Raw genomic sequence first — 18,180 nt, 5'->3', positions numbered from 1 at the left:
AAAGACAAGTTACTATGTAGCTTGTAACTGTAACTGTCAGCTGAGATTTTCAATAGCAGCACAATGTGAAATCAAAAGAAATTCAAGAATTCGTTCAAATACTTTAGCATCTTGGTAGAGAGGATCACTGAGATATTTCTAAGGCTTTCCAATGCGATAGAACCACAGTGTGAGCTTTTATCAACAAAGAGAGAAAACATGCCAGAGTGGTGAACCTTTCCAGGAGGCTCCAGCTTACCAAAATTCTTTCAAGAGTGCACTGAATAGTAGGAGGTTACAAAAAAATCCTAACTTAATATAAAATCTGGACATGCTTGCCGATGGAAAACCTAGATTCCATGATTCAACAATAAAAGAGAGCGAGGAAAAATGGTTTCCATGGAAAAGTTCCCAGACCAAAGCCACTTGCTTGGACAAATGGCTTTTCTCAAATTTGCCACAAAACAGCAAAAGAAAAAAAAAAAAAAATTATGATCTCCAAGACTTTTGGAAAAATGTTCTGTGGACTACTGAGAAAAAAAAAAGGAAGGAGGAGCTTTTATCCCCTCCCTGTTACATTTGGTCCGTTACATTTGGTTTAAACTAACCCAGAGACTCAAAGAACAGTCCAACATGGTGGTGGTAATGTGTTGGTCTGCAGCTGGATGACTTGAATGAATTCTCAGCCACACATTCTGCTTGATACCAGAAAATCCAACCATTCAACCCTCAGACCAAGGCAGTGATACTTAACCCACCAATAAGTCCATTTACAAATGGCATAAAAAAAAAATTCCTCCATAGTGAGGTGGAGCACACATTGCCAGTTATCATAAATGCGTAAAAGCAGTTGTTGCGACCAAGGGTGGCACAACGATTACTTTTTTTTTTTTTTAACGCAGAGTTGGCTTTGATAGCTTTTTCACTTTTTAAAGCAGATCATCAAATTCTTGGCAAAACTTGCAACAAATTGTGGCTTGTTTTGTCAGTTTTCTTCCAATCATGTGTTCTGACAATGAAGATGCCAAAGGCAGAGAAAGAGACTTTCACTCTACAAAGCTGGCTTGAAGAGAAAAATAAAGAGAAACAAAAGAAAAAAAGAAAAATGGTAGATCAGACTTCTGCCACACATGTGAGGACAAACAGAGGAGAAAAAGAGGAAACATCTCCGTCTGGTAATAAGGTGACTGGTACTCTCTAACTCTCTGCGCTGAGACAACAATAGGCAAATTGTGCGATTGCGTGAGAGTGTGTGTGTGTGTGTGTGTGTGTGTGTGTGTGCGTACATGAGCGCCATGCGCTTTTCCATTCTCACTGACCTGAAAAGTTCTGTTAATGCTGGATCCACAGGCACTGAGGGAGAAGCAGAGAGAAGGAGAGAATCATGAAACGGCACCGGCTCCAGCTGAACACACAAACCGTAACACACATAAAGGCAACCTGCTGAAATGTTGATCTCTGTGACTTCTCGTCTGCGTAGGCTTGCTATAAAATAAATTAACCGTGAAACACTTGAAACACTTAAAGCTGGAAACATGTGGGAATTAGTCAGTCAGCGTCTAATAAAAATTGTTTTATTTTGATGTTAAAAAGTATATTTTCATTACTTCTGTTCACAAATACAAATGTATTGTGTTTAACATTTTTAAATGGCTTAGATTAAATAACTTTTAATAAATTAGCATGTACTACATGCTAAATTATACAAGTTATTTTCTTCATTTATTGTTTTTAAATATATTTTTCTAATTTTTTTTTTCTCCATCCAACAGGTGACAACCACCATCTAATCTATTTATTTATATAACTTTCCAAGGCAAGAGGTTTTGACCACCCACAAGCATAACTTGGTGGGTCACATAAAAGTAGAATTTTTGGCAAAATTTACTAATTTAATGAGAAATTTAAGCAAATGCATTTGATAAAAGACTAGATTTTTCATCTTGGGCACCTCATCTAAGAAGCAATATACAAATCATCTCATACAGTTTCAGAAGAGATATGGTGTCATTTGAAATTGACACACATCACAGATGTTTGACGTTTAAGAACAAGTCATTTGATCAATAGCAATCCACTGAGCAACAGATACACCATCAATGTTGAGGCTGTACACAGACCTCATTTAAATCTTTACATAGCTTTGCCTCAGACCTTGGCTTTTTTTTTTTCCAAACATTAAATCATTTCGTCTTTGTAATTTCATTTATATGTCATGCATAGAGAACAGATTTTTTTATTTTTTCATATGAATTGTAGATTCCAAGGACAGTCGGACACTTTTATCATGCCAACACGTGCATTTTACTTGTAAAAGTAGAAATGACACAACACTGTAAGATTATATCTGGATGATTATTGGGGACACAGATTTGCTTGTATTTGTAAAATAAAAATTGACAATACTCGGGATTTAAAAGTGATAGGGTTGTAATTATGAGATCAGTCCCTTCATATTCTTGTTTTCACCTGCTGAATGTTGGCTATAATTATAATCCAAAACAGATTTGAATGTCAAATAAATGTTGACTTTCAGACCAAAAAAAGCAGGTGCAATTTGATCTTAAATGTACAACAACAGTCAAGATTTTGCTTAGGCACATTCTGTCTACACATCCAAACCGAAAAGGAGTTACATTATTTATAAAAGTGAAATTTTAGTGAATGTCAGTCATGATGATCTAAATCAAGATTGAGACTTGTAAACAATGTCTACACTGAACCAAGATGAGGAAAAGATCCAAGTTGTCAACTGTGTTTTACAAGACTAACATCTCCTCCCATTGAACTAACTGTCTGTACAGGTATCATGCCGAGTTGATTTTTGCCATCTTTTGATAATTGAAAAGTATTTTGTGTTGTAATTTTGCCCTTACAATACAGTATGTTATTCTTGTAATTTTGTACATGCCTGACTTACGTATCACTTTGCTGATGTTACACCTGAATTCTTCTCAGTCCATAAGTTCACATATGCCCGTACTCGTTGGAAATTAAGGTTAAAATTAATTATATTAAATGCAACTTTTTCATGATATCCAAAGGGCATCTTTGTGGTAAGAGCACAACTCATATTTCAGTGAGTTAATTGCCAAGGGAAATAGCCTGAGTGTAAGTCAATTTGCAGTCATGTGTGGCAGTTTGGTTGGAGGACATGTGTAGTGATGAACAGCTGCGATTTATTTACTTTTTTTTTCTTCTTTGCAAATACAAATTCAACTCTATAACCTCGTCATATCACCGAGGCATTTTGTTGTCAACAAACAACCATTGCAACTCAACTCAAAATTTCAATGGCACTTTAGATGAAACAAATGTGCTGCTTCAGGTGCCAGCAGAAATCGAATATTTGTTCATTACTTTTGACTGAATATTGAACAGAAACCATGAGTCACAATGTCACATCTTGACAATTAAGGAACATTTAGTCATGTTTCTATGGGAAGTTATACAGTTTAACACAAGAAAGGAAACACTGTAGCTTATATAGTCATCAGCATACTTTATGAGCCAACATCTTGCTGGAGGAGTAAATAACTTTTGAGATTTTCATAACATTTTTAGAATTTAAATGTATCTTCTTTTTTTTTTCCCCCCGTTTTGGGAAAACAATGTTAGGTACTTCAACACAGGTATTAAAAGATGAAGCAAGAGGAGCATCATCTCAGCTTGCTAGAGTGGACTGAGCAGCCTTTTAATGTTTCATTTAATTTTATTCACTTTGAAAACACACGTCCTCAGCTTCGTCAACAACATAAAAGGGAGCCATTGTTTTGTGAACTGAAAATGAGAGGTATCTACTCAATGAAACCCTCCGTTTATTCCGATTTGTGGTGCGTGCCACTGCGATTCCTGCCAATGTTTTATTTTTGAACAAGGCGTTGAGAAGGTGGACTTCTGTTGCTGCTAGATACATGTAAAGCGAAGATAGAGGAGGAGTGAACCAGCGAGAGAAAGCAACTGGAGTGTAACTGCTCAGGATCTGTGTGCATATACGCGTTTGTGTTGGGAGAGTGAAGGTCACCCTGAATAGAGGTGTGTGTTTCTGTGTGTATCTGTGCAGATACCTTTGGAGCGTGTGCGATGGCGCTTATCGTCTGCATCCACCTCCATCTGCAAAAAAGGCACAAACAAGCTGTTCAACACAACAGACAGACCGGTGAAATTATCTTTAATTTGGATACATGTTCTCTCCGGTTCAGAGTGCTATTTCCACCCTGTCAGGCATTTCAGTTCACACCTGATGTGCCAGAAGGTTTCATGTAGATGACTGATGGGCAGCATTAGTGTGAATGATTAAAGTGATTTAGAGACTGCACAGTCGATTTTTCTTATTTTATTTTCTTACTGGATATATGTAACCCGAAAAGCCTTTTTTGTGATGAATTGACACGAACCCAGCATGCATTAGATAGGATTCGATGTAGCCTGTAGTTGCAGACCACATTATATCTCAGCTCTTACTAATTTAAGGTATTTACGTTAACAAGTAAAAAGATGCAAGATACTTAACTCAAACAAGTAAATCAGGCAAAATGAATGTGCCAGCAACCATTTCGAAACAGAATTTTAATAATAATAATAATAGTTTGCGAAGGGTTACATACATAAAACAAGCAATTATAATTTTAACCCTATTCAAGGTGTAAATACCAAATATGTCTTCCCAATATTTAAAAGTACCTATGCTTACTGCAGTGAACTTTTCCATATTCTGTCAAGTTACTGAATACTTAGTTTTCAAGCTCATGTTATCTCATAAACCTCGGAGTCCTTCAGAGAGCCGCTGGATTCAAACTGACTTTAAATTAAACTCGGATGGACTCTACTAACTAGATCACTTCTGAAGGCAATTGGTTGAACCAGATTGTATTTGCAGTTATCGACTAACTGCATACCACGCTCGTCATATTTTTATTTGAAAAAGTGCACATCAGTTTAACATATGCAAAACTTTGTTGTTCTGTCACATAAAGTCACAATAAGCACATTGAACGTTTGGTTTTGACATAAGAAAATGGTGAAAATGTCGGTTGAACAAAGATTTTGCGGGTTGAGCTACGTTGCAGATCCCACAGCATGATCAAGAAGATGTCCTTAGCTTATATGTAACCCTTATTCGTTGAGGTCGCACTTGGCAAATCACATATCATTTAAACAGAATTTGTTAACTTTTATTCTAAAAATGAATTTAAAGGTTTTGTAAAAGTCTTTTAAATCTAAAAATGTTTTCTTGAAACCATCAATACCACCGGGTGCCAAACGTCTCTCCTTCACTCAAAAAGTATCAGCTTCTCTCCAAAAGGTCAATAAATGATTCCCCAAAGTCCCTGTGGTGTCATTAGTAAGATCCAATCCTTCTGATCGACAAGCCAGCCTTCTTTTAAATATACTTCTCCAGTTAAGTATATTGACCTCCAGTGTCCCAGTGGAAACGTTTTGGAAATGACTGGTCCAGCTGAGATTTGTCTTCTCTCACAGCTTTCTTGAGGAAGCAAGCGCTCTAGAGATCTCTTGCTTCTAACTATTTATGCGATAAAGTACTCTGACTAATTTTAAAGTGATATTTTTTGGAGTACACATCCATTTTCCAACACACATATTTTCCAGGGGTTTTTTTTCCGTTGTTGCTTTTTTAGCTTTCAATATATGTTATGCTGAAGTGATGAAATTTGAAACAGCTTTTAGTAATCTTTACATTGAGGTAGGTGAAGGTAGGAATCTTCTTCTGAGGATACATACATTGTCTGCTCTTCAAAAACAGGTTTATTGTCTGAGAAAAAGCTCAAGATAACCTAAATCACTCTATGTAGTTATGCAGTTACAGGCTTAGGCTGCTGGAGGACACAATATCCACGTTTTCTCACTCTGCTACATTCTCCTACTACTCTCCAATTTTTAATTATAAGTGTTATTTCAGCCTTCAGCTGTATGTTCTCTGTCTGGGTTTTTTTTTCTTCATAAAAGCTAAATCGTGTCTAGTGTTCTGTTTAGCTGTGATACCTTCCTGAAGTAGGACATCAGTAGTGCTATTTTTTTATTCGACAAGTATGGAAACCAGCATATAGCATATTTACCTGGCTATTTCTGTCCAAGAAAATGCCACTGAAAGAGCTACTATTGCCTTTAATCTTTTAACATAGGCATTATGTTAAAGAAAAGTGCTTCCTTTGTATATGCTTCGTCTTCTCAAACCCCCAGACCGATGGCCGTTCACACAGTCAGGCTCTGCTGGGGTTCCCTCCTGTTAAATAGGAGTTTTTCCTATCCACTGTCGCTACATGCATGATCATTATGGCCCGTAAATGTCTTGTACTTGTATGGTGCTCCAAAGTACTTCACACTACATTCAGTCATTCCCGATTCACACACACATTCACACACTGATGATGGCAAGCTACTGAACAGTAGCAGTCTTACTGTATGAGGGATGACAAAGTAAAATATCACAATGTATGTTATCGTCTGTCACCACATTCGACGAGTGAATGCTGCAAGTGCGTCATTTGATGCAATCTGTTGAGATTACTTAGATTTTTTTTTTTTACAGTTCAAATAAACGTATTTGTATTGTCTGTCATGTCTGTACTTAACTTGTAATCTGTCTGTATATTTACAGGGAGGTGCTTTGTTGCATCCGTGATATTAAACCATTAATGTTGCTTTCACTTCACCACAGTTTTTTAGGATCAACTTGAAGACGCTAAAATGATTTTGATGAAAATGTATTCTTACTAATAATTTTGTCAATTTATATTATATTTCACATTTTTCATTCCAGATACAAATTACTTCTTTTTTTTTGTATCTGGATCTAAGATACAAAAAAAATTACAGCTTTATAATGCTGTAATTATATGATGCAAAAGCATCATATAATTACAGTGACTATGTTTCTTATGCGGTCTGCGATTACAATGATTGAATTGCCAGGGGTGAATTATTTTTTTCTTGGAAATTACTCAAAATCAACATAAATTCCATAGAGACTCATATTTTGCCAGAACTGATGAGCTGAAGTTTGGGAATTGCCTTCAAAATCTTCACTGTTAACCCAATTCCAAAAAGGCTCAAGGATATGCTTAATGAATATTCACATTTTACCATTTTTCTTGCTTTTTTGGCTGAAATAATGCCAAAAATATTTATTGTGAATTTTATTTGGCATCTTTTGTTCTCATGTCCAAGAAATCTCGAGACTGTTTTGTATATTCATTTTGCAGTTGTGTTGATTTTTCCTCTAAAAACGGGTTTATGACCCAGGACGTTCAAGCTGTTTTTACACCAGAGTAAGCATTTTCCTGACATCTTTTACAGCTATCAGACCTACATATCTCTTTCCTATATAGCTTTATCACCTCAACAACAGGTCATAAATTGCGAAGGAACTTGAATGCCAATGAACATTCTTCTGTTATTTCCAGATGCCTCTAAATATTCATGCTTGCCAGGATTGGAAGATGACGGGGGCCGTGTTTGGGTGTCTCGTTTTATTCAACATGATTTATTAACAGCATGCTTGCTTTACTGTAGAGCCTCTCAGTACTAATGGTGTGTTTCTTTATGAATGCCTATAAATGTTTCAACGGGAGAAAAATAAAAAGATGAAACACAAAGATAGCTTATAAATCTTCTCAGTGAAGAAAAGAAGGAAGCAACATATGGGATTCTTGGTTATGGCAAAGAATCAGTAGAGGAAGTGAATTTTCTACATATCATTATATGTAGAAATGGCTGCAGTTATGGAGGAAAAAAAGATTTCATGATGACTTTCAATATTATTGTGGGTTAAAATAAGTAAATCCCATTATTCAATTGTTTAAACTATTGCCTGTATTAACATGAAGACTTAACCTGTCTCTCAAAATATAGTCTAGACATTTTCAAGTCTACTTTTTGTAATAAAATTGCCTCATGTCAGTGATATTTTATTTGGCATTAGTTTCTGCGACAGATTTTAATCAGGTCGAGGTTTGGACTTTGACTGGGCCACTGAAAACATAATGTTTTTGTTGTTTTCTTCGTTCTTAGTCATTGTGTCCAACATTTTTACATTGGCTCTAGGATAATCTAGTATACATAGGAGTTTGTAATAAATTCAATAACTGCAAAGTATCTGGGACATGCGGATGTAAAACAAACCAAACTCGGTGAATCCCAAAAACTATGCCATGCCGGTTTCTTCCCAGTCAAGGTACTGTGGAAAACATATTTTCCTTTATTTTTAATCTGTCTTGTGATTTCCTTTAGATGAACAATTGCAGACCAAAATAAAGATGCTACATAAATTAGAGAGAAAACATCCTTTCTCCAGAAAGCCATTCCAAACAAGCTGTTTTTTTTTCAGCCTTTTTCCATCTGAGCTTTAACATTTTGCATGCTAACTGATGCATGTAGCAATTAAAGATAGAGTTCTTGGGTTTATTGCAATTTTCCTCACCACTGTGTACTTTGACCTTGGAGAGGTAGCTGTTCTGAATGTATAACTCTTGTGAAAAAATCTATTATGCTATTGAACATTGTTTGTTCCAGTTCAAGAACATTTATAATCCTCCTTTAGGAAATAAACATTCCAGTAGGGCGGAGAGATCGTGCCTTTTAATGTCACAGAACAAAAAAAAAAAAATCAGTTTCAATGTGATGCAATTTTTTTAAAGCTCTGTTTTATTACCAGGATCGCTTGTGACACATTATAAGAAGACAAAATTTTGCTTTAATTAAATGTTTCCTAATTAAGTAAATTAAATGATCAAGCAGCGCCCTTCATTAAAAAAAAAAACAAAAACAAAAAACAAATAAAAAACAAAAAAACAACAACAATGTATTTCAAACCTTTGCTACAAATGGTAAATAAAATTTAACAGCTGCGTTTTAAAGGAGAAACTTGCTAGAAAATGACTACTGATCTAAGAAAACATCTACTTTATCTGACGGTCCTGAAGGGTAGTCCAAAGGGAGAATTCATAGTGTGGAAAATTTAATTTTGTGAATTACTGCTCCATTTTCAAAATAAATCAAGGATAAAGTAGAACATGTTGAAGAGGAACATTATGATGTGCTTGGCATGCCGTCCTCCAAACTTATCTGTTCCTGATCAGAAACAGCAATCAACAGCTGCCAGCTGGCTGAAGCCGAGGCTTCGGAATGTTTTTTTTTTTTCCAGATAATCAGTGGCTCACATCACAGTGGAGATGTATTGGTATTAACTCCAGTTTTGCTTCATGTACATTGATGTTCCTGTTGCTCGACACTTTGCTTGGCAGCAGATTAATACAACAAGGAGAAAACAGAAGAATCTAAGAGAAGACTTTAAGTCAGCTGCAAGATTTGAACATATTAGCTGTTGGTTTTAACCATTAAGAACTGATGTGACATTTGGGTTCAACAGTTCCTAGGGATTGAAGGAATTAAAATGAAAAGCAGGTATAAAGAAAGAAAGAAATAGTCTAAGCTTTTAGACACAAGAACAAGATTTGCTTTGGATTTAAATAAAAATGTAAAAAAGTCCACAGTCACATACCAGTTCTGATTTTTGTAACGAAGTCTTTAACATTGTGTCCAGCTGAATAGTTGAAAACAACAGCAGCAAATTCTTCGCCTCCACTTTCTCGTCAGAGCTGAGCCCAGGAAACCCGCAGGCCTCTGACGTACCGCACGCCACTGTGGCTCATCGTATGTCGCAGCCCTTCATACCCTGTCTGGCTTTTACTGTCTCTTAGGACCCCATGAAAAAATGTCACAGCTGTAATGAAGGTTAGTGTGCTTATTGAGGATTAGTTGAGGCCCGCTCCTTCCCCCATCTGTGTCTCAATTAGACCCCCTGGATCAATGGCTTTATATTCCGAGACAAATAAACAGACAGTTATGTTGATCCCACAGCTTCGAGAGTCATAGAGATGATCAAACCTGTACCATTTTGTATGTTTCTCACAATGAGCTTTGGCTGTTTTTCTACATTTTGGTAAAAATAAATAAATAAATAGAATAATTACTTTATTTATAAGGTAATAAATAAAAACATATTTTGTAGAAACAAAAAAAAGCTTTGGCCATTTTTCTACATTTTGGTAAAAATAAATAAAATAACCACCTCTTTTGTAAAAAAAATGTTTTAGGAAAAAATAAATAAGTAATTAAATAAATAGAGAAAGGCAAAAAAATGACTAGGGTCATTATTTTAGGAAGAGGATCAAAAATACATGTTAAAATAAATAAAAGGCTGGTATTAATTTATTGTGAAGAGTTTTCGAAAACATACTTTTTTAAATTACATTTGACTTATGCAATCATCACTGTATTCTTTAAATGGGATTATTTACCTTTTCATTCCCTCCTCTTCAGTTATTTAAACCTGCAGCAAACAGGATTTTAAAAAAACTCCAGGACGACATATTCAGTTTGACTTTTTAGTTTTTACAATGGTCGGAATGTCGTTACAAGTTTTTAATTTGCATACACATCTATTTTTTTTTTCCATAAAGTCATGCCATGTAGTATATGTTTCACAAAGATTTTTCACTTTCTAGAGACTCATATGAAGCCTCTGCTCTAACTTTAAAAAGTGTCATCCAGAGGGAGGTAAAATAAACTTTTGATTCCACAGAGACATTGCGAACAGCAGCTGTTTAAATAGCATGTGTGTTTGCACTGATCGAAGACTGCATCAATAGAAAGTAAAATGTAAATTAAAATGGCTTTGCTTGTTATTAGTAGGTCTTCACCATTTGCGCGGAATGTCTTCAATAAAAAGTTTTTTATTTTGATTGAAAAGAATGGATTTTACAACAAATAAAACTTTTTATTATTATTATTATTGCAATATGTTGCATGGCAGAAGTATTTCCTATTGGGTAATGAGGGAGTTGTGACTCTCAGACATCAGTCTTAGCACGTTGTGTCACTGTCAGTTTTTGGGAGAACGTGCTTCAGTCATGTGGCTCCCAGCTCCACCTTAAGTCACACACATGCTCACATTCACAGGCTGGCTGCTGTTCTGCACAGAGCTGCAGTGCAAAGCTGCACAGGCATTATCGAATTTCACTTCAAACACATATTTACACCATGCATCGTGTAGTGACAGCAAACACATGTGCCTGAGCGATGCTAAGTGCATCTGAATTAGTGTGAAGGGTTGTGGCGATAACATCTGAGTGGCTGCTGAGCGAGAAAGAGGGTGAAAGTGACGGAGGCAGACGGGCCAAAATTTGGCACTGATTCCTAAATACTGTGGAAAATGGCTGTGGTTGGTTGGGGAAGGGCAGCTGTGCAGCACTCAAAAGCGGTTAGAGCGAGAAAAGCTGTGATTTGAGCACAATAAAACTATTTATCAGCTGGCCTGGTGATGCCAAAATGCAGCTGTAGTGAAGGCCTTTCTGCACAGAATGCATAGAGGTCCTTCCACAAGTGTTTACAACAGCTTTTCTACATTTGTCCTGCAACAACCACAAACTTCAGTGTACTGTACTTTGTAGGAGCTTGATGTGATACATACCAGTTGTGAAGTGGAAAGAAAATGATACAAGCTCAACTTTACTGGAAAGAGAGCATCTATGAAGAGCACAGATTGTTTTTAGAGTCACAGAGTTCCCAAACAGTCCAGAAGATGTTGTGTTTTTCCTCCCCTCTGCCCTCGTGATCTTTTTTCTTAACTATTTTGCGACATTCCTTCCTTCTTTTTTCTTAACTATTTTGCGACATTCCTTCCTTCCTACCTATTATGTTTCTTCTTCTTTCATTCCTATTATGTGTCCTTCCCATCCTTCTTTTGTTCCTACCTTTTATCCTTCCTTTCCATCTGTCCTTCATAACTTTCCATTGCTGTGTTGCCCTCTCTTCTTCCCGTCTTCCTTCAAGGAAGACAGGAACCTTACTAAGAGGTTTCCTTTCTTACTAATGACATTTCTTCCATCCTCCCTGCCTCCACTTTTTGTTTCTACTCTTTTCTTATTTCTGTGTTTCTACTCTTTTCTTATTTCTGTGTTTCTTTACTTGGTTTAGTCTTTTCATATATATGAAGCTTGACAGAAGAAAATATTTGTCTAAATAATTCTGGTTGGTGCAGATCTACTTTAGTGAATGTTGATTTTAGAGGGTCTTCATATCCAAAAGTGTCACAATACGTTTGTTAACCAACTTGTTTGTACAGTGTCCTTGGCTGTTCTGAAAGGTGCTTCATATAAAATGTATTGTAATATTGTCATTAAATGTTTGGCATTAGGCCATTTTGAACTTTAATTCCCTTTATGAACACTTCTAATCTATTTTGACAGAATTCCACTACAAAAACGTATTGAACATCTGCAGAACTCTTACTTTAAATGCAAATTTTAAGCCAGTACTATCACAATTTTAAATTACTTTAAATGTTTGTTTTTTTTTTTAATTTAAAGTCAATCTCGCATTTTTGTGTCGAATCAAACAGTTGCAATCCAACAGGCAGACAAAATGGAACTGATCTGGAAGCTTTGTCAAAAAAAAAGAGAGAGAGAGAGAGAAAAAAAAATCTAAATTAATTTTATCAGCAGACCCTGTACTCTCAATAATGGCACCTGCTGTAAGCCATTCACAGAGCTGGAAATCTATTCCTCCTCGTCACAAGAAACAAACTAAAAAAAGTAAAATCAGGATGACTGATCATGAAAAAGTTGGGTTTTGGTAAACAAACAGCACACAAAGTAACCAAGTGTCTTATTTTACTTTTTTCCCCATAATTTCCAAAATTACTTTTACAATTATTATTGAAGGCCAGGCTCTTGTACTGATATGTTTTAGATTCATCTGAATTTCTTTGAGAACAATATAAACAGCAGAGTTTGATCGTTGAACGAACCTGAGAAACGTGATTGTGTGTGAACTGTGGAAGCCGAAGCGGATCACGCGTGCAGACAGAAAGATCTACCTGAAATGTTTTGGACTTCAGACAGCTCTTTGGTCCCGACTCCTTCTGCCACCGTGATGCTCTGACGTTCAGCTATAGATGAACGGCTTCACCACGTCTCCTCCAAACTCATTTTCTACACGTGGAGGGAGAGGGGACGGGAGGAAGAAGAGGGAGAGCATGCATCATTAAAATCATTTCCAGAACAATCACATTCAGGCACAGCCATGACAGAATTTGAAATTTCCTCTACTCCTTTGACTCCAGGCTCATGAATAGTCATATAGCGTCAGCTATGCGGCACGTGGCAGAGCGAACACTGATTTCCGCCATAACGACGGTCGTGTGTCGTGTGCGATAGGCTTGGCAACATGGGGTAATTAGCTAGATCTATCATCTGCAGCAGGAAGTGGGGACAAATATAGCTAATGATCCGTGCCTGCCTCCATGATTTCTCTCCTCAGCTCTCCATCCTTGGCTGAGCTGAAGGAGCAAATAGGAAGCAGGAAAAATAAAAAATAAAAAATGAGGTGGGGGTCGATTGCTGTAAAGATAAAATAACCTAAAGCTCCAAAAGAGATAAAGATGGAAGAGATGAAGGTGTTAGTATTGAGCATGCTGGAGCACTATCTCCCTTTCTTTCTTTCTGCTTTTTTTTTTTTTCTTTTCTTTTCCACTGCTGCTAATTGAGAAGATGTACAGCAGGGAACAGATGAGGTGTTGATGGTGAACAGGGAGAATCACAAAGAAGAAGGAGGGCCCCCACAGGGAGACCGCCAGACGGACGGTAACGCACACACACACACACACATTCACACAGTCATTCCCCACCTATCTCAAAGCAGCTTAAATCAAAACAAAAGCCGGTCCCTCAGGACAAACGCAAGCTCCGGCTGAGCTCAAGTCAGGCGTTATGTAAAAGGCTGTGCTTACGTACACACACGGACTTTACTTTCAACCGGCAGGGGTTCCTCCTCTACTCTTCATCATGCCACACACCTCTGCTTTCCTCTCCCTTTGTAGTGTACATAATAAGCGTGGAAACAGAGAGAGCGGGCTTGTAAGGGGACAGCGCAAACAACTTTCAAAATGGCTATTAACAGGAAGCCCTAATGGGAAACAATGGGACACTCGTGCTATATTTTCATTTACTACTGCAGCCCTGCTGTCTTTTGTTTCATGAAAAATGCATCAAAGGCTGGTTTGTATTTGATTACAGCCTCTGGAGTGCCCCAAAAGCATTTTTATGAAGAAAAAAAAGAAAAAAGAATGCAATAAAACAAACGCAAAGTGGATTTGGTTACTGGTATGTGCTACCTTGTGAATATAAAATATGTATAACTTCAGATAAAAAGAGTGTCTCTAGTGGTAAAACACACCTAGTTCCCAAACCGTATTTGACAAAATCTATTGGAGCTTAGATAACTTCTGGCAAAAATAAATCCCATTCCTGTCAAACTTTAAAAGAACTAGCTCAAAGTTCAGTTCTCAAAGATTAAAAATGGATTTATTCTTGTTTATCGTTTACTATTTAAAATTCACAACTTAGTTTATGCTCTCATAGTTCAGGTGCATTAATATTTCATAAGATAAAGTCTTATAAAAAAAAAGATTTCAAAAGTTGGGAATGTCATGTGATGATTAGCATATTATTCATTAAGTTCTTCTCTGCCAACTTCCTACATTGATTTGCTTCTCTCTTGTTCCTTTTGCTCACATGTACTTTATCGTAATATGGTCAAATTCGAAAGTTTTTATGGTGCCATTTCAGTCAAAAACTGACTGAAAAACGTCCCAGTAAAACCCATTTATCAATAAAGTTTTGTTTATTCTCTGCACTTACTGGTTTAAGCATAATCCGAAAAACGTCATTCATAGGAATGGGACAGTTGTTGGTAGCAACTTCATTGGTGCCAATTAAAATGTTTGTCGTGCTGACCTCCAAGCACTAATCAATAGTATTTCCACAAACACACTATATCAGTATAGTGGAAACAATTGTTAAAGCATTAAAACAATAACGTCAATGATCAAATACAGTAGCTGCAAGGAAATTATTTGTTTTTATATATAATGAGACGCATTTTTTTTAAATAACTGGTAAGCTGTATGGCTAAATTTCTTCTTCTTCTTTTAATCTGTTACAATAACCGCACACCTGCAGACATGTCCGTTCGCAGCTTGGACACGTTCAAACATAAATACTTGTTTGGTTGTTTGTTGCTTTGCAGTTCTTCAGATGAAGGTTAACCTGTGGCTTCAGCTGGTGTCTGTAAAAGATGGATAAATCCTGCAATCAGAGGATAAATTTCCAAATGATCAGAAATTTAAAGCACCCATCCCCAAGGGTGTTATTTTAATTAATCTTAGGGAAGATGAAAATCCTTACCCAACTGCTTGGGCTGAGTCAACGAACCAAGAAGAAATGTGACTTCTGACAAGGATTAACAGTCATGATGGGAAAACATCTGGTATGCAGCAAATATTACATTTATAACTAACAAAAAGCGTATTCTACAGCCTAAACGCAAGGCACACAAACAGCAGACAAAGAGCTGCTGCAGTTGTCCAACCAGAGTGCGGGCAACTCTCATCTGCTTGCAGCAGCCAAAGCACATTCAAAAACTCTCAGTTACTGAGCCCCACCAAGGTGAATCACTCTCAGTCCACATTCATTAGTAAAAAAAAAAAAAAAAAAAAGCAGCCTCCGTCAGTTCAAAGTTCACAGATAATATGAACCCAGCCGATGTGCAGCACTGCTTCCAGCTCATAAAATACAACACACACATCGCTGGCCTCTCTGTCTTTATAATCAGAGTGTAAGTGATGGGTCTGTCCTCTGATGAAGGTCTTCATGTGGAGGCTGATGACAAATCACAGCTCTCTGACGCTTCATCAGGACACAGCCCACATTCCTCTTTTGTGTGTGTGGACCAGAAAAAAAAAAGAGAGAGAGATGAGGGAGGTGAGAGGAGAGGAGGAAGGCAAGAAAGAATGATAGAAAGACAGAAATAAAAGGAAAAATTAGATTAAACCAGACAGCGTTCAAAAGCATCAACGCAATGTGTGCCCCTGTAAATACTGGTGGTGCTTACGGCGTACGGGGCTGTTCAGCTTCTTTCTAGTCTGCAGGTTTAAGCACCAAGGACAGCGACAGACAGGAAGAATTGGCCTTCAGCTGTAATGGGAACACACACAGACACACACAGACACGGATATTCTTCACATTTGTTAGAAAGGACCGCAGGAACTCTCCTCAGACCCAGAATCCCAGGTGTGTGTGTTTAAAGTGTGATTTTCTCATAGTCTTTTCCTCTGAGAAAACAGATCATGTCTGGCCTTTACTGAGCTTCTTTATCTATCAAAGCAAGACTCCCACACACCACAATGAAACCCAGTGTATGGAAATGTACAACAACGCAACGTGGCATGATTAGCACACACACACACACACACACATACAAGAATGCAATTATATACTGAAAGACATGTGGCAAAGATAAGGGAGTGCTCACATATAGGCACTTATTACAAGAGAGAAACATGCTTTATTCATGCGATGTGTGTGCGCACACAGCCAGCTTCTTCTCTCAGGCTTTGAGACTGACTGGGGCTGCCTGACCTACATTCAAGAAGATGAAATCTCTCTTTCTGCTGCTCTCCAGTCTGTGTTCTTCTCAGACGCTTGTTCACGCAGCCGAGATGAAGAAGCTGCTGTGATTTCTCGAGCCCGAAATGTACCCTCGGACTGGGGACGGACAGAGCAACGGCAACGTGCGTTTGATGGATTTCAGAGGGAGGTGATGGAAGGCTCTCTACTGCATATCAGAGATCCCTTCATCTATCCTCTGCTCTTTATCCATGTACATAAATTATTTACATCCCCATGAGGTCACCAAATTCAGCTCAGAGGAGGAGACAGAGATTAAATATGTCACATTTCACATCAAGTACGTGGTGAGAAGGGCCCAAAACTAGGAATGAAAGGGACTGGAATTTTTGACACCACAATGCAAAATGTTATGTTTTTACTTCAGAGCATCTCCTCAGATGTAATTTAATTACAAATGTGGCTGCAGGAAAAAACAGCTGAAACATTTGTCAAACAATCTTAGCTTCTCATCTGATTTTCTGGGTTTCGTGATGGAGACACAGAAAACTTGAAAATGCAGTAAATCTGCTATGCAAAAACTTAACTTGACCTTACTGAAGAAGACTCCCATCTCATCCACAAGTGAGTGTTTTTTTTCATCTCTAAACAAATGTAAACTGTTTTGTCAAGGACTGAAACGTTTGTTGGAGAACATGAGTAGAGAAAAATCATCATGGAGACCAAAGAACACAGCCACTTCGAACATCCCACACAGAACTGTTCAAGTCATCTTCTGAAAATGGAAAAAGTAAGACACATAAACCAACAAGCGGAGAATAAGAGACGCGGTCAAGGGGCTTCTGGTAATTCTGCAGGAGCTGCAGCCTATAGCTCAGGAAGCAGAGCTACCAGAGCTGAGCAACGATGGCTTTGCTTTGTGCTGTTCTGTTCAGAAGAGGACATGGTAAATGTGTCCCTGTTTACTCTGCATCCTCAGTAAAACATAGTGTTGGTAGCACCATGCTCTGGGTGGGGTCAGTACGAATGCATGGCACGTGTCAGATTTTAATTTGACTCCTTGTGTTTGTCAAAGAAATCCAACAAAAGTTTATTGCTACCATGATTTAGCATGGAGACGACGTGTTCAGGGAGTACTATAAGCAAAAGAGAAGGAGATATAGCACCTCCAGATAACCGTTATTTTCACTTCTCTTGTTCAGAGCTGCATCAATGCTGAGACGGCACTCGAGGCTCAGCTTATCTGAGATCTTTGAATTTTCCAGGTCTTGTAGGGTGAAAGAAAATGAGTTAGATGTTTGTTTCAACACCCAGTCATAATGCTTTCTAAACTTCAGCCAATTATTTTGTATTACCCGAGTACCGGGAAGGCCTAGCTTTAACGTTTTAATTTCTCTAGCAAATTACAGAGTCTCGACTGTCCGCAGACAGCTGTATTGAAAACAATTGTTTCACTGAGATTTTCATTGGTGGTGAACCATGTTGCTCCTGGCGTGCTACTTCTAAAATATTCTTCCAGAATCTTTGGACTTTTGTTTTATTTCATATTATATTAAGATTTCTGGTTTTTTTCCTCTTCTTCTTGGTTTTAATCTAAAGTAGCACAATTCCAACATTAATCTAGTTTTGTACATCAATTTTGCATGTTCAACTTGTCCAGGACTTCTGGATGAAGATGTCCAGTTTCTCAGAGGGACTTTCCCAGCAGAAATTA

The 18,180-nt window shown here is 37.5% G+C and overlaps 1 protein-coding gene across 8 annotated transcripts in view; it reads right to left on the bottom strand.

Moving 5' to 3' along the window:
* The window catches only part of myt1lb (myelin transcription factor 1-like, b), a 136,685-nt gene that overhangs the window by 82,881 nt on the left and 35,624 nt on the right, over positions 1 to 18,180 (bottom strand). For all 8 annotated transcript variants that reach the window (XM_016661971.1, XM_016662000.1, XM_016661990.1 and 5 more), the window contains exons 2-4: positions 12,878 to 12,992; positions 4,047 to 4,092; positions 1,299 to 1,332 (exon numbers count right to left, since the gene is read on the bottom strand). In XM_016661971.1, coding sequence (XP_016517457.1) covers positions 1,299 to 1,332; positions 4,047 to 4,092 — 80 coding nt within the window. In that variant the 5' untranslated portion in view covers positions 12,878 to 12,992. The remainder of the gene's footprint in view (positions 1 to 1,298; positions 1,333 to 4,046; positions 4,093 to 12,877; positions 12,993 to 18,180) is intronic.

The sequence above is a fragment of the Poecilia formosa genome, unplaced genomic scaffold, assembly GCF_000485575.1.
Source record: "Poecilia formosa unplaced genomic scaffold, Poecilia_formosa-5.1.2 Scaffold8, whole genome shotgun sequence".
NCBI lineage: Eukaryota > Metazoa > Chordata > Actinopteri > Cyprinodontiformes > Poeciliidae > Poecilia > Poecilia formosa.
This window is presented reverse-complemented; position numbering and strand designations above follow the sequence as displayed.